The sequence below is a fragment of the Myotis yumanensis genome, unplaced genomic scaffold, assembly GCF_028538775.1.
Source record: "Myotis yumanensis isolate MYYU_CA2020_CCGP unplaced genomic scaffold, mMyoYum1.0.hap1 SCAF_11, whole genome shotgun sequence".
NCBI classification, from domain to species: Eukaryota; Metazoa; Chordata; class Mammalia; order Chiroptera; family Vespertilionidae; genus Myotis; species Myotis yumanensis.
In genome coordinates, this window is record NW_027223762.1 from 22221893 (window position 1) to 22245488 (window position 23596).

The 23596-nt window shown below is 38.4% G+C and overlaps 1 protein-coding gene across 6 annotated transcripts in view; it reads right to left on the bottom strand.

Annotated features, from left to right (window-relative positions):
* THADA (THADA armadillo repeat containing) overlaps positions 1-23596 on the bottom strand; it is a 293514-nt gene that overhangs the window by 253193 nt on the left and 16725 nt on the right. For 4 of the 6 annotated variants that reach the window (XM_070429113.1, XM_070429112.1, XM_070429110.1 and 1 more), the window contains exons 12-19: positions 22954-23105; positions 21904-22059; positions 21155-21277; positions 16505-16628; positions 7664-7815; positions 4242-4455; positions 1578-1713; positions 935-1071 (exon numbers count right to left, since the gene is read on the bottom strand). In XM_070429113.1, coding sequence (XP_070285214.1) covers positions 935-1071; positions 1578-1713; positions 4242-4455; positions 7664-7815; positions 16505-16628; positions 21155-21277; positions 21904-22059; positions 22954-23105 — 1194 coding nt within the window. Of the gene's footprint in view, positions 1-934; positions 1072-1573; positions 1714-4241; positions 4456-7663; positions 7816-16504; positions 16629-21154; positions 21278-21903; positions 22060-22953; positions 23106-23596 lie in introns of those variants that run through there. The other 2 variants (XM_070429111.1, XM_070429114.1) reach the window with 2 other exon arrangements.

Here is a 23596-nt window from a genome sequence, read left to right on the forward strand (position 1 = left end):
AAAACAGACAAGATCCCTATTAAACTGTAACAACTCCATGAAGAAGCACCCTATGGGAAGTAGAGAGTGGGAAGGCTGGCAAAGTTGCAGAAGCCAAACTATTACATGACCCGGTCTTAAATCACTAAAGTATTTTAAATAAAGGGGCTAGGGTGGGGCAGGGCACAAGGGTCAAATAAAGGTTATGTGTGACATGATGAATTATATGATTAGAAAAGATTACTTTCGGTGTCTCGCAAGAAGGAGATAAGAGTAGATGTGGGGAAACCAGTTCAGAGGCCCCTAGTACAAACAAAAGAAGATAAAAGCCTGGAGTAATGTAAGAAGATGCAGATAAAAAGAAAAGAGATTTGAAAGATATTTCAGGGAACACTGAAAGAATGTAGAGACAGGCTAAATATAAACGCATAAGATGTCAAGCAGCCCTAGGCACCTAACTTGCATAAATAGACTTTCGGTAGGGCCATTTGCAAAGATACAGGGGTTGGGAGGGAAAAGACAGACGAAAGTTCAGGATATCAATTGGGGGCATTCTGAGGATCTTTTTTTTTTTTTAATTTAATGATCTTTGCCCATTTCAGATTCCTAAAAAGTTGCCTTCTCTGACTGAACCCCATCTATTGCCCCCTCTCTAATTTATACTGCCCACACTCCCAGTCCCAGCAATTACCTAGTAGATTGTGTTCTGAAATGACAATAATAGAAAACCCAATTTACCCCAGGGGAGGAAGTGCCTTACTCATCACCTGGTTATTATTTATTTATTTAGGTTATTTTATAACACTTAAAAATATTAGTAAAAAGGTAGAAATATCACTAATAATAATACTTTTTCTCCCTTATTTGCCATGTACAACTCTCCAAATAAATGATTAGGAAAAGAATTTAAAAGGAAAGAAAACTACATGAATTTGAGCTTTCTTTGTTTGCTGACCTGAATCAGTGTCCATTGGGATGAGACCTTCTGGGGATGAGCTCTGAATGACGGGAGCCACCACAGCAGAAAGCCTGTAGGACATCAGAAGGAGCTGCTGCACCACAAGTCTCCATTCACTCACCAACTGCAGGCTGCTGCAACAAGGGTGTTAGGGAAATTTATACTAAAGAAAAAATCAGATTATATAAATAGAAATTAATAGATAAAAGGAGTTGAAAGAATTTGGGTTTCAAAATCGTGCATTCTGTGAAATATTTAATAAATAAAAATGTGACCCTAGCTGGTTTGGCTCAGTGGATAGAGCATCGGCCTGCAGAGTGAAGGGCCCCAGGTTCAATTCCAGTCAAGGGCACATGCCGGGGTTTCGGGCTTGATCCCCAGTAGGGAGTGTGCCGGAGGCAGCCGATCAATGATTCTCTCTCATCACTGATGTTTCTATCTCTCTCTCCCTCTCCCTTCCTCTATGAAATCAATAAAAATACACTTAAAAAAATAAAAATTAAAAAAGAAATTAAAATGTGTGTATATATGTACATTTTTAATTATCTGTAAGGCCATACATTCCTTTCCCAGGACATATTCCAATAAGAGTTTGAAGCCCAGAAATGAGTGTTTAGGAGAGAACTGTGGATACACTTACTTTAGAGGTAACTTCTGGAAAGCTCTTGTTATACAGTGAACTCGCCCATACATTGGAAATGAAGCTGCTGCCTGAAGCAACGAATTTTCAGCCTGAGATACTTCTTCCTCAAGATTTTCCAACAAGCACTTGATAACTAGAAAAATCAAACAAACAAAAACCACACAAAGTAATGCAAATTTAAGAAGACACATAAATTTGTGAATAGCAAAACAGTTCCCATGAAAACACCCAACTCAACTGATCTTTATATGAGAGGTTTTGAATTTTAAAAAAAGATCTTTCAGGGTAGCCACCCTGTTATCCATTTCTAATTAAGGCAGAACTGAGTGTCTTTCCCTGATTTCCTGGATCTATTTACAGCATTCACTCTGAATCATTCCTCCTAGAATCCTCTACCTGGGTATTAGACCCTAGGCCCGCCCAGGCGCCATGTGCTGTTTGGACAGCAGCTTTTTTAAAAATAATAGCTTTATTGTGATATAAATCACATATCATATATACATTTCAAGTGCACAAATCAGTGTTTTTTTATATTCACAGATATGAAAAACGATCACCACAATTAATTTTATAACATTTTCATCCATCCCCATCAAAAACCCTTCACTCTTACCAGTCACTCCCCTCCCTATACCTCTCATCTTCCCCAGCCCTAGGCAACCAAGGATCTATTTTCTGTCTCTATAGATTTGCCTATTCTGGACATATTATATAAATGGAACCATACAATATGTGACTTCTTTCACTTAGCATGTTTTCAAAGTTCATCCATGTTGTAGCATGTATCAAGATTTCATTCTTTCTTACAGATGAATAATAAATAGTCCATTGCATGGATATACCACATTTTGTTTATCCTTTTATCAATTTGTAGACATGTGGGTTGTTTTCACTTTTTAGCTATTATGAATAGTGCTGTTATGAACATTGTGTGTATGAGTTTTTGTCTGGACATACTTTCATTTCTCTTAAGTACGCATCCATTATGAACTGAATGTTTGTATCCCCCCCACCAAAAAAAATCATGTTGAAGCCCAACCCCCCAATGTGGTGATGTCTGAAGGTGGGCTTTTAGGAAGTAATTAGATTTCGATGAGGTGATGAGGGTAGGGCCCTCCCTGATAGGATCAGTATCCTTTTAAGAAGAGGAAGAAAACCTGCTCTCTCCCCTCCGTGTGGGCACAAAGCAAGAAGGCTCCTGTCTGCAAGCCATGAAGAAGGTCCCCACCAGGAATGGAAGCTGCCAGCACCTTAATCTTGAAACTCCCAGCCTCCACAACTGGGAAAAAATAAATGTCTGTTGTTTAAGGCATACAGTCTATGTAGCTTAGTATAGCAGCCTCAGCTATAACAAGCTGACTAAGACAATGCCAAAAATTGGAACTGTGGAGTCGTATGGTAACTCTGTATTTAATCTTTTGAAGAACCTACAGACTGTTTTCCAAAGCGGCTGCACCATGTTACATTCCCAGCAGCAGTTATGACGGATCCACTTTCTCCACATCCTCATCAACACTTGATACTATCTAATATTTTACTATAGTTGTCCTGTGGGGTGTGAAGTGCTTCCTCACTGTGATTTTGATTTGCTAAAATCAAAAATGTTGAACATTTTTTCATGTGCTTGTTTTTCATATTTTTCTTTTTTTGCCTATTCAGAATGTTCACATTGGCATTATTTATTTAGAAAAGAGAAGTCCATCAACAAGAGAATGCATTAATAAACTTTAGTAAATGTCTACAATATGTAGTAGTATTTATATAAAATTCAAAGTCATGTAAAATGATATATACACAGGTGGTAAAACCTTGGTAAAAAACAGATGAAAGATTAATATAAAACAGAACGGTAATTATATGGTGGGGAGGGAGAACTAGGATAAAGGAGAGCCTTCAAAGGTGTGGCTGCTGGTGTATTTAGGCTGGGTGTTATCACTTAGCTAGGGGAAAAACTTGTTAAATTTTTAAATTATTACTATTTAAATCCTGTATATATTTAAATATTCTTTGAATATTTGAAATATTTCATAAAGGTTAAAAATATCGGAGAAAATGATTTTCAACTATCTGACCTCTCTTTTTAAAAAAAATATTCCTATCTGTCCTTATTTCCAGTATAATTCCAAAATGAAGATTTATTAGCCTAAAATTAAGTACATAAATCCCAAACAAATATTTGTTGAAAAGCACTATATCTAAACCAACTCAGGCACTGGATTTTAGAACTAGCTATATGGAAAGAATAAAAGCAGGTGCAAGACAGGCAGTTAAAACATAAACCCTGACAGCAAAGGAACTCTCTGTTCTATAAAGAAATAACAAAGATGATCTGGATATAGCCGTGGTAAAATTTCTGCAGAAAAAAAAAAAAGTACATTTTTAGTAGAGAGTTTCATAATAGCTTTACTAATGTATATTTGTATATTTACTTATTTAACATGAACATCTGTTTAAAAACAAATGTTAGAGCTAAGTAAACTGTGCATAGAAGAAACTCGTGGTATTTTTATATGCTCGTAAACTACTATGCTAGTAAACTCTTAAATAAAATAAACCACAAAGAAATGTTTAACCATTAAATATTCTAACCAAATGAGTAGTGAACGAGTAAGATTCTGGTTTTGATAAATAAGAGCAAAAGGTCATTTACTCAATACAAACCCATCAATGTGTTCCTTTCTACCACAGCAGCAGACTTATCTCCATTTCCACACACAGCCTGCTGAGCTTTTACGTAGGCCGACAGAGATGACGGCAGGGCATTCTGACAGATTAAGAAGTTCAGCAGGTAGGAAGCTGTTACACAGTCATATGGTTTGGTGCTGGTGCTGAGAGCCAGTGCTGCCTGGAATAAGTCTCGCAGTTTCTCTGAATCCTAGAATAAAGCACAGACTCAGTAACTGTCACTAAAACATTTCTTTAATTTGAAGGAATAATGCATATTTAAAAACAAGGCCTGCCACATAACTCAATAAGAACATCAATTCCCTTTCTCCCTAAATATAGGTTAGAGTTTTTATCACAGTAATTAATGATTATTATTAATTAGTTCTAGTAATCAGGGTCTCGAAAATAATATCAGTTGAGAAATTCAACACTGATACAGCTTTTTTAAAAAAGTACCTCTTTCTTAGCAAAAGTTTATGTTTTCCTATACAATTCTGCTATGACTACAGCTAGATCATTTCCGTTATTTCTAGATGGAGCAGAGTTCTTTCGCATCCAGGTGTGTTTTACCTGGGCAGCATACCCTACCCTACATTCTTCCTTCCCCCTTCTCATAGAGCTAGTTCGAAGGAGGAAAACACAAATCCATACAAAAATACAAAGCCACCAGCCTGTTCCTGGCATAGATCCATGTATATGCATGGAAAATAATCAGACAAGCCTCCGAAATTCTGCATCAGATCTCCCACACCTATATCTCATATACAAATCCACTCACGTAGCTCATCCTAAAAAAGACAGAACAAAGTATGGAAAGGCAGTGGGCTGAGGACAGGAAATGTGGTCCTAGTCCCAACTCCAGGGTTGACATGGTACATGTTCACCATGCTGGAACTCAGGGTTTCACTGCTCATAGTATTGATTTGACTAGGATTATTCCATAACTATCTAATATAGGAAAACAATCATTATAAACTTAATTTTTAATTTCATTATATGTACACTCATAATTAATGATGTCAAATGTACTAATTCAAATATCAGTTTATTTCCATTTTAATTCTTTGCCTTTTGATACGTTTAATTTTTTATGACCTAAAAAACTAAAAGATAGTGGCCAAAAACCACTTTTTGAAAGGACCAATTAAGCATATAAGCCATTTTTTATAACTGACAGTAAGTCTCTGAATTCCTTAACTAACCAATTAGTAAGAACACAATATATAGCTTTTGATAGCCTTTGGAATATAAAATATCTTTGTTCTACCATCTGAGGTCAATCAAAATATGATATGAAGGAAGACCTTGGATATGTAGCTCTACTATATATATGTGTGTGTGTGTACAGACACACATATATATATATATATATATATATATATATATATATATACATATATAGATAAAAGTCCTTAGAGAGCTTAGATTAGCATTCAAGAATGTTTTAAAGTTAACTATATTAAAAATTAATTATATATTAATATGAAGCATATCCAAAAAAAGACTTTGGAAATATGTAATGAATATTTAATATCTTGACTACCTATTCCTAAGATCACTTTACCAATATGCAAGCCAGACCAGATATCTGAACTACCCAAATCCTACAGCAAGCCGCATGTGCTACTAAGTTTTCTGAATTCTGCAGTAGTATCTAAAGACCAAGCACACATTTATCAAATTAGAGATACAGAGGCCCCCTAAGGACCCTTCATAATTCATGTAAGGACCAAGTCTTTCATAAATGCAATAATGTACCTTCCCCACTCCAGATACTCTCAAAGTATTCGCCAGGAATGAGGTATCCTATATCATAAAAGCCTAATATGCTAAGTGTCTGACCATTCATTCGACCAGTCACTATGATGCATACTGACCACCAGGGGGCAGACGCTCTGACCAGTAGGTTAGCTTGCTGCTGGGGTCCAGCTGATTGGGACTGGGTGAGACAGGCAGACATGCCCTGGAGCCTTCCCTCAGTCCCTCCCCGGCCCTGATCGTGCACTGGTGGGGTCCCCCAGGCCTGGCCTGTGCCCTCTCCCAATCCGGCACTCCTTGGGGGATGTCAAAGAACCAGTTTCAGCCCAATCCCGCAGGCCAGGCCAAGGGGTCCTACCGGTGCACAAATCCGTGCACCGGGCCTCTAATAGTTTTATAAATATGAACATAAATGTGTACTACAAGTCTAGTGCGATGAAAGAAAAATAAGGATCAAGGAAGAGGGCAGTGTGGGAGAGGAGAAAGAAAGCAGAATGCAAGAAAGTATCTTCTTTAAGAATTCTGTATGGTACAAAAGTTAGAAGCTGAAGCACCAAAGAAGCTTCTGCTCACCAGAGCACTTGAAAGACCACAGGGATAGGTGAACACTGGAGAGCAACTCCAACATGCATTCAAGTTAGAAAAGATACTCTGAGATCTTGCAATGCCATCTAGAAGCCATGGGACAGACACCTTGTGACATGTCCTCCTACAGAATCCACTGCATCTACAAGCTGCCAAGCCCTAAACATAGCCTAATAGCTGGAGCCCTAGGCTCCAGCTGCAGCCCCTGCAGGTGCCCTTGGTCTTTATACAGCTCTAACAGAAAACCATAACAAAGCTCTAAAGCCAGTGACCCCACAGCTGCTTGGTGAGCTCACAGCCCCAGAATAAGCCTAAAGGGCAAAGCAGAACACTGAGCTAGGGAGCCCCTCCAGACCCATCCCTATGCTGTGCCCTCATTTCCAAGCCTATCTTTGGTTTCCACCCCAAGGTGGGAAATGCAAAGTGTCAGGAAGAGAGTGGGGGCTGGGGATGGAGTCGACCTCCCGGGGAGAGAACTGGTTGTTAACCTCAAGTACTCTGAGTTTCAGTCTCAGTTTAGTTATTGCTTGTTGGAAGATCAGAAACATGTTTTCTACCTCACTTAACACTCAGCTTCCCAGTCTACTAAGCAGGGAGATTATCTCAAAAATTTTTACTCCAGTTACTGTAAGTGATGTGTTTTGATCAAATATTAACATGTCCAAGGAAACTGGAGAGATCACAGTTAATTGAAATCTACCAATAATCTCGTGAACAATAAAACCTACTGCCTCCTACGCCTCCTTTTTTATCAAAACAAAAAAACAAAGCTCACTGATTTGGACTTTGTTTTCTTTGACAATACTTCCTCCTCCCCCACCATCGATCCCCACCTCATCACCCCATAACAGTAAATGTATTAATGATAACTGAAACAGCCCGAAGATATAAGAAGGCAGATGCAAAGATCCTGGACAATCCACTGTTGTAACTGTTGCTTTAAACCAAGCATGTCAAACTCGCAGCTAACGGGCCACATGCCTCATTTAAACCCACTGGTTGCGAGTTTGACATGCTTGCTTTAAACAGAAAGTTTTCATGCATACACATTTACATAGGAAAAGTCCAAATACCTGAAATTGTATAACTGTTTTTGGTAACTTCATCAGAAGATCAAATGCTAAAAGTTTCACTGTTTCAAAAGTGCTGGTAAAACATTCCATTAGTGTTTGGAAACGACCAACATCAATATCATGACTCAGCTGATATACTGTTTGGACTTGACCTAAAAAAATAAATAAACAAACAAACATTTAAAAGTCAATAAAAAGAAAAGGAAGTCAACATTTTCAAGTTATTTGGACAAATTTATAGAAAATTCATACAAAAATTCACACTTCATACTTTACCCATAATAGCATAAAAGAATAATTTTTCCATTAATTTATTTCATAAAATGCTAAAATAATAAGTATTACAGTTTTCCAATAGGAAGTAAAATTTTTTAATTTGTTTAAAAATTCTCTTTCAAAAGGTTACATATTATATACAAACAACTGTTATTTTTTGAATAAAAACCAGTAAATTAAGAATTACATCTTTTTAAAAAATCATCATAAAACTTCTTGACCTAGGAGCCAAAGTCTTACCGTGTCTTGGTTGAACTGACACTAAATAATCAACATGACATAGCCTAATAGAATTACTGGGCATCAAAGATAAAGAAGAAATCTTTTGGCCATTCAGGCAAAGAAAAGCTAAATTCAGCCACAAAATGGAAAAAGTTAGTCTAGCTGCACTCTTCACCAGAGCAACATGTAGTGCTAGAAGAGGGTGAAGCAATGCTTACAAAATCCTCAGCGAAAGAAGGCATGACAAAAACCCGTGAAACCCGTGTATCAAAATCCTATTCCAGTATCAGGTATAACAGCAATATAAATATTTTTCAATGTGCAAAAATATAAGAACTACATTTCCCCAACTCTTCCCAAAGAAAGACTAATGTTAGCCAACCAAGAAATGAACAGGAAAACTATCACAAAAGAATGATGGCAGTCACTGAATTCATTTAACTCTAAGATCAAGAGGAACAACTATGGCAAATAATGGGTTTCAGAGCAGAATGTGAGGCATATTTAACAGCATTTAACAAATCAACCCCTGCTAATAACTGAAAACATTCCTATGATTACTTAACTTGAGGAATGTTGTTCAATATAACTGCTTTTAATTTAATCTTAACTCACAAGTTAGTATAACCCTGTAAAACAACCAGAGCAAGAAAGTGAAGTTTTTGTCACTTCATTCACACCTCTGCTCACATTTGCTTCTTCCATTCAAATTCAGATACCTCTTTCCCTTTCTCTTGCCTGATTGTTCTGGCTAGAACTTTCACTACAATGGGGAATGGCAGTGGTGAAAGTGATCATCTGTGTCTAGTGCCTGATCATAGGAGAAAGGCTTTGTCTTTACCAGTGAGTATGATATGGTGTTGGCTGTTTTTCATGAATGTTCTTTATCATACCCAGGAAGTTCCCTTCTAGACCCAGTTTGCTGGGTGGTTATCATAAAAGGGTGTTGAATTTTGTCAATAGTTTTTCTACATGACTTTAGATTATCGTGTGTGTATGTTTTTCCTTTGTTCTAATGTGGTATGCTACACTGACTATTTTTTTATGTTGAACCACCCTGACATTCCTGGGATTAAATTCCAGTTACTTAGTCAAGGTATATAACACTTTTAAAACACTGTTAGATTTGGTTTGCTAGTACTTTGGTAAGAATTTTTGCATCTAAATTCATAAAGGAGACTGGCCCACAGTTTTCTTGTGGACTCTGTCTGGTTTTGGTCTCAGGATGATGCTAGCTTCAGAGAATGCCTTAGCACAGTGGTTGGTTCTCAACCTTCCTAATGCCGCAACCCTTTAATACAGTTCTTCATGTTGTGGTGACCCCCAACCATAAAATCATTTTCTTTGCTACTTCATAACTGTAATTTTGCTACTGTTATGAATCGTAATGTAAATATCTGATATGCAGGATGTATTTTCATTGTTACAAATTGAACATAATTAAAGAATAGTGATTAATCACAAAAACAGTATGTAATTATATATGTGTTTTCCAATGGTCTTAGGCGACCCCTGTGAAAGGGTCGTTCGACCCCCAAAGGGGTCGCAACCCACAGGTTGAGAACCGCTGACTGTTAGCAGATGTTCACTCCTCTCCAATTTTTTGGAAGCATTTGAGAAGGACTGGTGTTACTCCTTCTTTAAACGTTCGGTAGAATTCACCAGTGAAGCCACCACGAGGCTTTGCTGAGAGGCTTTGCATTACTCTATCTCTTTACTTGCTATGGGTCTGCTCAATTTTTCTATTTTTTTTCTTGAGTCAATAATTTTATGTTTCTAGGAATATGTCCATTTCGTCTAGGTTATTTAATTTATTGGAAATACAACTGTTCATAGCATTGTCTTATATAGGGCGCGGCTATAGGGTTAAACCTTGGACTGACCTGTTGGCAAAGCCACAAACAAGTCCCAGCTTAGAGGGCACAGTCCTCTTAGCATAATTAAGCTTGACCTTACGACACTCCCTAGGTCAGCAGTGGGTAACCCCTGGCATGCGTGCCAAAACATGGCAAGCCAGTAACTTTTGCTGGCATGCAAAACCCTCTCTTATAATCTTCAATTTGCAATTTTTTTCTTAATATCGACTTCTTTATTTTTCAGGTAAATTCAGTGTAGGTGCATCTTAGATAAATAAATAATTTTACATAACAAGTTATCTTAAAGACCATAGACATGAATTGACGAGAGAGGGGAAGAGCAATTTCTATGCCTCTGCCTTAACTCTCCCTGCCTTCCTAGATCTGACCAGTGTTTTGGTTTCATCCACATACGCTTGTGAATCTTTGTTCTCAGGGATGAATTTTGTTAAGTCTCGTAATAGAAGTAGCCTGACAGGTGAAAGTAGTAGCTCGTGCATATCTCTGAAGGTCACGAAATATAAACCCGATGTAAAATCTCTGTCATCAGTGATGCAGCAGCAAAAGTCCCACTGATAATATCAAAAGGAGTCATAAAGTTTTCTGTCGGACTATCAGTATACATTAAAAAATAAATGTACTTTTCATCATCATATACGGTGTTTTTGTCACTCAAATGAATTTTATTATTTCTTCAAGGTTCTTCACACATATGTACACCTTAAGAGATATCAAGTAGGCGTAACATGTTCTCAAAAAATTAGGGTTGGCACGCAGAAGAATTTTGAGTCAGAGATTTTGCTGGCTTTGGCACGCACTCACAAAAAGGTTGCCCACCCCTGTCCTAGATCTTATCTGGGTAGCCTATGGGCTGTGGGAAGTGCAGCAAGTGCTACCCAAACAAGTGAAACTCACAAGAACATTGTAATTATGGTGACCACTACCTTGTTTACCTCTGACTATAAAATAAAGGCTCAGCTTGCTGTATGGATCTCTCTCTCTGTGGCCTCAGCCAGGCACAGGAAGATCCACCTAGACCAGGGGTGGGCAACCTTTTTGTGAGTGCGTGCCAAAACCAGCAAAATCTCTGACTCAAAATTCTTCTGCGTGCCAACCCTAATTTTTTGAGAACATGTTACGCCTACTTGATATCTCTTAAGGTGTACATATGTGTGAAGAACCTTGAAGAAATAATAAAATTCATTTGAGTGACAAAAACACCGTATATGATGATGAAAAGTACATTTATTTTTTAATGTATACTGATAGTCCGACAGAAAACTTTATGACTCCTTTTGATATTATCAGTGGGACTTTTGCTGCTGCATCACTGATGACAGAGATTTTACATCGGGTTTATATTTCGTGACCTTCAGAGATATGCACGAGCTACTACTTTCACCTGTCAGGCTACTTCTATTACGAGACTTAACAAAATTCATCCCTGAGAACAAAGATTCACAAGCGTATGTGGATGAAACCAAAACACTGGTCAGATCTAGGAAGGCAGGGAGAGTTAAGGCAGAGGCATAGAAATTGCTCTTCCCCTCTCTCGTCAATCCATGTCTATGGTCTTTAAGATAACTTGTTATGTAAAATTATTTATTTATCTAAGATGCACCTACACTGAATTTACCTGAAAAATAAAGAAGTCGATATTAAGAAAAAATTGCAAACTGAAGATTATAAGAGAGGGTTTTGCATGCCAGCAAACGTTACTGGCTTGCCATGTTTGGCATGTGTGCCAGGGGTTGCCCACTGGCTTGCCATGTTTGGCATGTGTGCCAGGGGTTGCCCACCCCTGACTTAGACCCAGCTTATTCTCTTTGTCTGTCTTTTCTTCATCCTTCGCTGCGACCCCTCCCCCCGCCCCGCCCTTCCAGCCCCCCTCAGGCTTGTGAACCCTTGGCTGAGCTGGCTCGGCACAATCTTATAGTCCTTTTTATTTCTGTAAGGTCAGTGGAAACATCCTTACTTTCATTTCTGATTTTAGTTGTTTACGCCTTCTTTTTTTTCCTAGTATAGTCAAAACTTGGTCAATTTTGGTGATCTTTAAAAAAAACCAACAACCCCAACTTTTGGTTTCGTTGGGTCTCTGTACTGTTTTTCTATACTCCATTTCATTTATCTCCATTCTAATCTTTATTATTTCCTTCCTTCTGCTAGCTTCCAGTAAGGTTTGCTCTTCTTTTCTAATTCCTTGAGGTATAGCTTACTGATTTGCAATTATTTTCTTTTTAAATGTAGGCATGTATAGCTATAAATCTATGACCTCTGCTTTGGCTTCATCCCATACGTTTTTGTATGTTGTGCTTTTGTTTTTATTCCTCTCAAAGTATTTTCTAATTTCCCTTGTGATTTCTTCTTCACCCACTGGTTGTTTTAAGGGCTCTAGTCAAATATGAAGATTTCTCTGCATGAAACGGCTAGCACTGCCCATCCTCCCAGGCAATCCAAATCTCCCTCCCCTTCTCTTCCTGAAATATTTTTTCATAGTACTTATCCCCATCTAAAATCATACCTATTACTCGGTAGGTTCTGACTCCCTTCACTAAAATCTAAGCTCAAAAATGGGAAGCACTTTTTTTTGTACACTGCGTATCCACGGCTGCATGACATATAATAACTAAATAAATATTTACTGAACCAACACCTTTAATTTAATTGAGGAATCAAGTTTTTCACCATAAATACTGTGATATTTTATTCTGAGTAAGAAAGATGCATGTGCTTATTCTTCTTGAACTAGGATATATTTGAGGAAAGGAAGAAACCATTTGACTAGTCCCAAATCACAGACCTTCTATAAAATAATACAGAAACCCACATTAAAGTTCTTGTGATAAAGTTGAAAAATAAATTTACATGTCCCATCCAGTATTTCATGGTCATACCTGTGTAGCCTCCTTTAAAGTTAATGGGTATAGTGTGGCTTGCACCATTGCATTACCCCCACGTTGTTTAACAAACAGAAATACTGTGATGTCAGTCACTGCCCAATTATATGTGACTCATTCATTAGGAATATGACTCAGGTTTTTCATTTTTAAAGTACATTACATATGTTAAACTACTCTCTCAATTGAAAAATTACCAGCATAATTCAGCCCAGTGTTACTTCCCCTACACCTAGGTGCAACTGTACAGAAAACTTTTTGTTAACTGGATAAGCAATCACTTGTAGCAAAACTTCATTTCCTAAGTTCAGTTGTAGTACCATTGCAATTTTCTTTACTGATGGATGCCTCTATTAATATTTTCTGAGGCTGTTGTAACAAATTACCACAAACTTGGTGGCTTAAAACCATAGAAATCTATTCTCTCACAGTCGTGGAAGCTAGAAGTACAAAATCCAGGTGTTGTTAGGGCCATGCTCACTGTGGAGGCTCAAAGGGAGAATGGTGCCTGACTCTTTCAGCTTCTGGTGGCTTGTAGCCATAGCTCTCCAATCTCTACTGTCACACTGACTCCTCTCTATGTGTCAGATCTCCCTTTTCCTCTCTCTTACAACACTTGTGATGGCATTTAGGCCCATCCAGATAATCAAAGGTTATCTCATTTTAAGATCCTTAACTTAATCACTTCTGCAAAGAACCTTTTTCCAAGTAAGGTTCACATTCATGGGTTCTAGGATTTGATGTGGATACCTTTTGGAGGTCATTTTTCGGCCTCCCACACCTACTCTCATTAGGTGATCAAATTTACCATCATAAACAAGCCAACATTATGTACCTCCTGCTATGATGCCCTGAGAAAAACATCACATCACCTATGAGATATTCATACCAAAAATGCAAAACCTGAGTGAAATCATGAGGAAACAAGAAGACTGAGACACATTCCTCCAAAATGTTAATGTCACGAAATAAGACACTTTCCAGATTAAAGGAGGCTAAAAGAGATATAACAACGAAATGCAATGTATGATCTTGAACTAGTTTCTGGATTACAGGCAAAAAATTTTTTTCTAAAAAAGACCACTTATTGGGACAACTGGCAAATTTTTAATATAGGTTGTATATTAGATAACAGCATTATATCAACATTAAATTTCCAAAATTTGATCATTGTGTTATAGTTAAAAAATTAATGAGAGATAGAGAGATAAAGCAAATACGGCAAATTCGTGAATAATGTCATTTTGTTCAACATCCTTTCTTAATAACAATGACATGGGGTGGATTTAATTCCCACAAAGGCCACTTTCTGTGTGAAATCTGCAAGTTGTCCCCGTGTCTGCATGGGTTTTCTACGGGCAGCCCAGTTTCCTCCCACATCCCAACAATGTGCATGTTCGGTAACAGCTGTGTCTAAATTGTCCCAGTCTGGCCAGACCGGTTTGGCTCAGTGGATAGAGCGTCGGCCTGCGGACTGAAGGGTCCTGGGTTCGATTCCGGTCAAGGGCATGTACCTTGGTTGCGGGCACATCCCCAGTAGGAGGTGTGCAGGAGGCGGCTGGTCGATGTTTCTCTCTCATCGATGTTTCTAACTCTCTATCCCTCTCCCTTCCTCTCTGTAAAAAATCAATAAAATATATTTAAAAAATAAAAATAAAAACAAAAATAAATTGTCCCAGTCTGAGTAAGTGTCGGTGTGTATGTGTGTGAGTGTGCCCTGCAATGGAAAGGCATCCTGTCCCTTGTGCCCTGAGCTGCCAGGGTGGGCTCAGGCCACCTGAGACCCTGACTGGAATAAACGGGTTAGAAAAGAATTATCTTACTTGTTTTTATTAGTCTTTCTTAAATGTACATGTAATCTCACATTTATTTCAATGCTTAATATTAGAAGTGTTTCAGGTCTTTTTTTAGAAGTTTGGTGATGTTTTTGTGGCCAAAAGTACACTATAGAAACTTAACTCTTGTTTATATCAATTAGCCTGTGGTAAAACTGGTTTCATTACACGTTGTTTCACTTAAAGCTGCAGTTTCCAAGAACCCATTTATATATTAACTAGAGGCCCAGTGCACGAAATTCGTGCACTGGAGCGGGGGAGGTCCCGCAGCCAGCCTGCGCCCTCTCACAGTCCAGGAGCCCTCGGGGGATGTCCAACTGATGACTTAGGCCCACTTTCTGTCTCTGCCACTGCTGCTGCGCTTGCCAGCCATGAACCAGCTTCTGACTGAGCGGCACTCCCCCTGTGGGAGCGCACTGACCACCAAGGGGAGCTCCTGCATTGAGCATATGCCCCCTGGTGGTCAGTGCATGTCATAGCAACCAATTGGGCTGACACCGGCTCTCCAACATCCCCTGAGAGGTCCCAGATTGCAAGAGGGCGCAAGCCAGGCCGAGGGATCCCACCAGTGCACAATAGGGCCAGGGAGGGACGTGGGAGGTTGGCCAGCCGGGGAGGGACTACAGGAGGGCTCCAGGGTGTGTTTGGCCCATCTTGCTCAGTCCCGATTGGCCGGACACCAGCAGCAAGCTAACCTACTGGTTGGAGCATCTGCATTGAGCATCTGCCCCCTGCTGGTCAGTGCACATCATAGTGACTGGTCGGCCAGTTGACTGTCTGCCCCCTGGTGGTCAGTGCACGTCATAGCAAGCAGTTGAGCGGCCTTAGCATATCATTCGCATATTACACTTTGACTGGCTGAACAGCCAACTGGACGACCAGACATTTAGCATATTAGGCTTTTATTATATAGGAAGGATGGCATCATATAAACAAGTGATAAATCTAGGTAGAGGGTACACAGTTGTACATTGAACTGTTCTTGAACCTTTGCTGTTTGGCTTGAATTTTTTTCAAATAAAAATTTAGGGGGAAAATGGTTTTCTTCAAATGAAGCAAGCCTGTATTAATATCAAATAACTCTGCTCCCAGCTAAAAAAAAGTATACTTTGCCTAAATATTTAAACTAAAAAAATAAATAAATAAATCCAACGATATAATAAAGTTCTCTGATCCTCCAGCCATTGCTTTCCAAGAAGTAGCAGAGCAGGATATTTTTCTGTTTGACCACAATCAAGAAGAACTGAGCACAAACCAGATTCAATGTTCAGCTGAGTATCCCACAGAAGGAGAAACAAAGGGCATCATTAAAGCAGGATGCCTGGAAATGATATCATCCTATAGTCTTTCTGAAACCAGAATGAGACTTACTGAACAGATAGCACGTAGAGGGAAACCACATTTTAACCACAAAGACTCATTGTAATACATAAGAGAAAATTTTTTTTTAACTTAAAGAACAGATTGGGCACTAGATTAGAACACCAACATATAAGTTGGAGCACAATGAGAACCTAATAAGCATAGTCCATGAAAACTGTAGTTTTGGTTTGGCAAATAATAACTACAGTTTCCCTCATGTGTCTTTATTGACAAATTTAATTATGTCCACAGAAGAATTATATAGTGAGAATAAAACCTCTCATAAGAACCTTAAAAGGCATCAAAACTCAAGTTTCAAGCAAAACAAAATGTTGAAAAAATGTGTTTTGCAAGAAAAAATAAATACTTCCCCAAACATTATTGAAAACTTACCTTCTGGGACAGGAAAAACTTCAGCTATTGAGCTTAAAATGGTTAAAGCTGAAAATCTAGTTGGGTAGGAAGAGCCAGGAAACAATGCTTCAAAAAGACTGTTGCAAATGGATGACATGAAATTCTAAAAATAAATTACAATAAGTATAATTGAGTTAACTCACAATAGGTTATCATCAAAGTTCCACATTTAAGAATGGGGTTTTTTTTTCTTTTAATTAAGGAAAAAATATTTTTAGAAACAATACTAGTTATTCACCTCCCTTAACACTGCTGATTGACACCCTTGACCATGAGCTATATCATGACTGTAATGAACTCCATCTTTGTAGAGCCAACAAGTACAAATCCGATGTTCCACACAAGGAAATAACCACACTTTTTTAGTGATGCATTCAGGCATCAAAACTATGTATACATTTTAACTTTTAAAATGACCAAAGAAATATCCAATACATGTTACCTGAAAAATTTGATAAATGTAATACTTGATAAATTTAGTTATGACAATTCATTTAAAAATCCAACTATTCTGTTGTCTTCTTCTGTCTGCCCCTTTTTTTAGACTCCTGCTCTACCATTCTGTTTATACAAAGATAAAAAATAAAAACTTTTAGTAAAATGCAATTTTCAAACAAAAAGCAAAGTGGGAAATACTTTATCCAGGATAAAATCTTCTCCCTCTAATTAAAATGGTAATTTTTTTCTGTGTAAGATCAAGAGAAAAATTATAAGGAAAAGTTGTGGTTCTGAAGCATCTAGTATAATACTATGCCCTGACGACATATATTTGTAACTGAACAGATAGATATAAGCAGCTCTACTCTCAAATGACTCTAGACAGGATCCCAGAATTCATTTCTTTGGTCAAGGATATACAACTCTGGGGACTTAGCCTCTAAGCCCTTACAGGCCCTAAGTAAGAGTTTATTAGTTTCAAAGGAATAGGGTAGTTACTGAAAATATCCTAGTTAAACTAGTTTTAATTATAAATGAATAGCTGATTAATACTCTATCTAAAGACTAGTTTTTAAAAAATATATATCCATAAGCACAAACTAAAAAAAAGTACATACATGAAAAATCAGAATGTCAATCCATAAAATAGGTTTTGTGTTTCTAAATACCTAATTTAGACAAATCTCATTTTACCTTTTCAAAAAGAAGCTAACGGAGGAAACCAAGATGGTGGCATAGGTAAACACCTGAAATTGCTGCCTCGCACAATCACTTCAAAAATACAACTAAAAGACAAAACGGACATCATCCAGAACCACAGGAAGGCTGGCTGAGTGGAAATTCTACAACTAAAAGGAAAGAGAAAAGCACACTGAGACTCAGAGGAGGTGCGGAAGTAAAGTGCAGAGATATGGAGGCGCACGCGGAAAGGGCTGGCAACTGAGGACTCAGTTGTCTTTTTCAATCGGGAGGGAGTCTCAAGCTCCCGACTGCTCTGAACTCCAGTTCCGGGCGAGTCTCTGGGGACCCAGACTCATACGTCATACGAAGAGAAACTGGATTGTCTGGCATCAGGCGGAACTCGAGGGCGGCTTTCTTTTAGAGGTGCTTGCAGCGATTACCGGGACACTGAGACCCGGGGCCTCTTAGGGTAGGACTGAGGATCCGCCATAGCTGTTTGCTCCCCCTGTTGATTCCCTGAGACCCGCCCCACCCAACCAGTGTGCAGAGGCTTTTGCATATGAATGGCCTGGCCCTTTGCAATCTAAAATTACCTAACAAACTGCAGCTGGGTCAGAGAGACCCAGAACATCCAAAAGAAGGCCCAAGGCCCCACAGCAGATTGCATTGCTTCACAGCTGGGCCACATCTGGGCACCTCCAAACCCCAAACAAAGAAGAGGAATCTGCAGATCTCTCCATAGCTCCTGCTGGGCAGCCTCAGGCAGAGGCTAAATTAGCACCTCCTTAGAGATCCAAGAGCCAGTGTACCCAGTGGTCAGAGTGGGACCATCCAGATTACAACTCCTCAAATCCATAAGGGACACACTCAGGGGGCAGACTCAATGAGCACCAAAGCCCCACTGAAGCAAGTCTTGCCCCAGAAGGGTGTCTCCAGCACAGAAGTTCTCCCACCGTAGACACAGCTGATTCTCACAGCCAGTTAGCCCAGAGGTCAATTCCTCCCGGTGATACCTACAACAATCAAGGTTTAACTACAACAAGACTGTGCACAAAGCCCACAAAGGGGTGCACCAAGAGTGTCCACTTCAGGTAATTGGGGAGGCTGAGCCACTGGGCCCTATAGGACACCTAGCACAGAAAGCCACTCTATCAACACAGGGAAGCAGCCAAAATGCGGTGAAAAAGAAACAGGTCACAAATGAGAGAAATGGAGGAAAGCAAACTACTGGATATAGAGTTCAAAACCACACTTATAAGGTTTTTTCAAGAATTTTCTAGAAACCGCCGATAAATGTAGTGAGACACTCGAAGATATGAAAAAGAACCAACTAGAAATTAAGCATACACTGACTTAAATAAAGAATAATATACAGAGATCCAATAGCAGACTAGAGGATCACAAGAATCAAGTCAAAGATTTGAAATACGAAGAAGCAAAAAACACCCAACCAGAAAAGCAAAAAGCAAAAAGAATCCAAAAATATGAAGATAGTGTAAGGAGCCTCTGGGACAACTTCAAGCGTACCAACATCCGAACTATGGGGGTGCCAGAAGAAGAGAGAGAGCAAGATATTGAAAACCTATTTGAAGAAATAATGACAGAAAACTTCCCCTACCTGGTGAAAGAAATAGACTTACAAGTCCAGGAAGCGCAGAGAACCCCAAACAAAAGGAATCCAAAGAGGACCACACCAAGACACATCATAATTAAAATGCCAAGAGCAAAAGACAAAGAGAGAATCTTAAAAGCAGCAAGAGAAAAACAGTTAGTTACCTACAAAGGAGTACCCATACGACTGTCAGCTGATTTCTCAATAGAAACTATGCAGGCCAGAAGGGAGTGGCAAGAAATATTCAAAGTGATGAATAGCAAGAACCTACAAGCAAGATTACTTTACCCAGAAAAGCTATCATTCAGAATTAAAGGTCAGATAAAGAGCTTCACAGATGAGAAAAAGCTAAAGGAGTTCATCACCACCAAACCAGTATTATATGAAATGCTGAAAGGTATCCTTTAAAAAGAGGAAGAAGAAAAAGGTAAAGATACAAATTATGAACAACAAATATGCATCTATCAACAAGTGAATCTAAAAATCAAGTGAATAAAAAATCTGATGAACAGAATAAACTGGTGAATATAATAGAATCAGGGGCATAGAAAGGGAGTGGACTGACAATTCTCGGGTGGAAAGGAGTGTGGGGGGTGGGGGAAGAGACTGGACAAAAATCGTACACCTATGGATGAGGACAGTGCCGGGGGTAAGGGCAGAGGGTGGGGTGGGAACCGGGTGGAGGGGAGCTATGGGGGGGAAAAAGAGGAACAACTGTAATAATCTGAACAATAAAGATTTAATTTAAAAAAAAGAAGCTAAGGAAATGTGTTATCTTAGATCATCTAGCAGTAATCTCAGAAAGGCTAAAAAATAACTCTTACACACACACACAGCAAGTGCTCAGTACATACTCTGATCACTTTTAATGACTGCCAGCAAGGCTTTTTAGAGTGACTTAAGAGTTCACAAAGAGCTTTCTCATTTAGTCATCAAAACAAACCTTTCACAGTGGTTACTAATCCCACTTACAGTTGAACAGACTCCAAGTAAACCAACTAGTTGATGGCAGAATTAGGACTAAACCTATGTGCTTTTCCAATCGTCACTGTTGGGATTTTACAAAGATGAAACTGCTTTCAGCCTTTGTATAGGAATATTCTTCCTCAGATTATTTTGTTTCTTTTAATACAACACTGAAAACTAAGGCCCATCCATAATGTTTAAAGTAGGTACTCACTATGCTATAGCTCCAATGTATCAATTTACTGTTTCTGTAAATGAAATAGATGAACTCTGTCTCTATATGGGTCTTAGAAAAAAATAAGAATCTACTTCTAAGAGGCTAGATTTGGAGTAAGAAATCAGTGGTAGAAAGTTCATTCTGTTCTGATGGACAGAAATTAAAGGTTGTTGAGCTGAGCCCTGGCTCAGACTGGGGCTGCTGTACCTGGGGTTCCATCCAACCCACTAACACCATATCCTAAAAGTCAATCCTACTCTTCAAAGCTCACTCCAAAATGGGACAGACAAAACCTCCATAGCTGGACCATGAGCCAGGAGTCACTAACACCAAGCCACCGAAAGTCATGTTAGTATAAAGGGAGGAGACCCAGACTCAGCAGTCTTCTGCCCTGGGGAGGAGTGGAGTAGTTCAGGGCCAGCGGCTACCTTTCTGTTACAGAATTAATTCCATCTGGCCCACATAAGCTGTAAATGATTGAGGCTAACTCATTAATGTTGCTTCCTAAGAGACCTGAAGTCCAGCACTGGTTCCACAATTCAGGTGACCTGAAGAGAACTACGAAAGCACCAGTAGGAATATGTAAAACCCAGCTTGAATAAAAAAGCACATAAATACTACTTACCAAGAGACTTCCATTTATTTCCCTTTAATGCATATTCATCATTGTTCTGGGTTTCTTAAGAATCCATGTGTCTAGAAATATATCACTTACCTTATACTGATGTAAAGAAACAGAAGGGTGCTGATTGGTTAACTCATTCTCTGGTTCATGTTTGGATTTATTTTGCTCCAGTTTATAAAGCACCTGAGAACTTTCCTGTATCCTACAAAACAACTTTTGAGAAAAAGAAAAATAAGCCACATGTTAACTTTAAATGGCAAAGGAAAAACTTCCTAAATTCTTTAAACTAAAACTTCAGGCAAGGAAAGTACTGGTTTATAAACTCTTAATATTTATACAGTGTCTCTTTTTGACAGAAAATTAGCATTTACATTGTTAAAACAAAACACAACATTACACTGCAAACCAGAATACAAGTCTTTAAAACACAGTTCTATTTCCTTTAGGTCAGCAAGAACCTAAAGACGATATATTCACTTCTATATTCTACCAATTCTTTACCCCATAAAGTATCACATGATTAATTCAAGCTGAATTATTCAATAATGACCGTTTCATGAGGTGCTTTAAAAGATTTCTTCAAATAACTTGTACCCTAACAACTCATCACTAGATTTCTTTTTGCCTTTCGAAATAAGAGCTCCAGTTTGACTTATTGCACCAAAATGAAAGGACTTTTCACTCTGGACTTTAATCCCAAATGTAAACTGTTGTATGGAAGGGTCATGAAGAGATGTGGTACTATAAGCCCATGACCATTATTCTCACACTCTCCCAAAATCTGCACTCTTTTGAGAAATGATTTCCAGAGCAAAATCATTTCTGATGAGAAATTCTACCTTTTTAAGAAGAGAACAAATCTGCTGCCGCACTCCTGGAGACTGACTGTTAAGATTGTATGTGATAAAGAATTGAATCCACCGCATTTCTTCTATGGTAACAATTTCGGTGCTTCGATTACTTTCGCAAAGCAAGCCTAGTGTATCTATCCGTACCTAAAACACATCAAGCAATAACATGTTAATTTTTCAGTGAGATAAGTGAAGCCTAAACCACTTGACACGTTTAATTTTTTACATAGGCTACCAAAGAAAAAAAAAACAAAAAACAGTAAACCTCAGTTTACCCATATGTACTTCAGAAAAGTTTCCTAATCCCGAAGATCCTGTGGTTATTGCCTATAAAATTATTTTATCAAATGTGTAGATTGGATATTTATTAAACAATCTGAAAGATTCTTATGCCACAGTAATGTTAAACTTCATTCTTTTTATTCTATTTCCTCAGTGACAACTTTACCCCAGGACCCCTCCCCACTCTCAGATTAGTCATGTACACCTAAATCCCATTCTACACACTCATCTTTGTTTGCATTAATTTCACTTCCTTGCTGAAGGCTCTGGTTCCTAGTTACCAACTGAATGAAAACTGAAGCCTTCAGCCTAGGAGTGGAGGCTTCCATAAAATGGGAAAAACACTTCACTCCTGCCAAACAATTTCCTTAATCATCCTCCTGTCCTTGGTTGTCATTCTGTGGGCTGCTCCAATGCTTCCTCTTCTAATCAAATTCATCACTTTCCTAATCAGCCACCACTGCTCTGATCAAGCTCTTCTCCTGGTTTCCCAAGTCCTTACGCATAAAGGCACTCTTGTATCTGTATTTTTTTCTAGGAGTCTCTAGTTGTTTTATGCAGGTTTTGTTATTCCTTCAACTAAACTCCAAGAAGCCTGAGTACAAGGTCTTCACTTTTCATTCTCTATTCATCATGCTATGAACTCCTTAAAGCAATGATGGGCATAACTTAGGGGACTCTGTATTGGGTTGACAAATGAATAAAAAACCAGGGATCTACTATATGAGTGAATTGCTAGTTATTCTGTTTACTTACTTGGCAGTGCTGATGAATTAAGCCCTGCTTTATTTTTGCACTGGACACAAGACTCCTCCAGGCATCCGTTGCAGACTGAAGGTGTCCATGAGCTCTAGCTGTTCGCAGACATGCCATCAAAGCTCCCAGAGCCCCTCTACTATTATATGACCCTAAAGATGGAAAAGATTGCTCTTGTTTCAAAAGCAGTAACAAAGACCAGTACTGTGCTATGTAAATACTACCACAATTTTCATGTTTATAACTAACATTATATTTCAAAAATCATATTTAAACTCAATCTAGCATGAGTTAAAGTTCCTATTATAAAATAATCATTACTTAAAAGATTTAATAGTTCCTGTGTCAATTTCAAATAACATAATCCCCCTTATTGTTAACTTTAAAAAAATCATAATTTCTGGCTAATATTTTTACTTTTACCTTGACAGTTAGAAAACAAATCAGGAAGTGAATCAGGAAAAAATAAATCAGGTGGAGAAATATTTAAAACAGTAAAAATAACTGAACGACTTTCAACCAAAAACAGGAAAAACATTTCTGTGTTTATTTCTCTAAAGATAAACACTGAACCTCTCTGCATATTTTGGAGTTACTGATTCCCCCCTAATAAAGAGGCTAAAAGGAGGATCACAAAGAACAT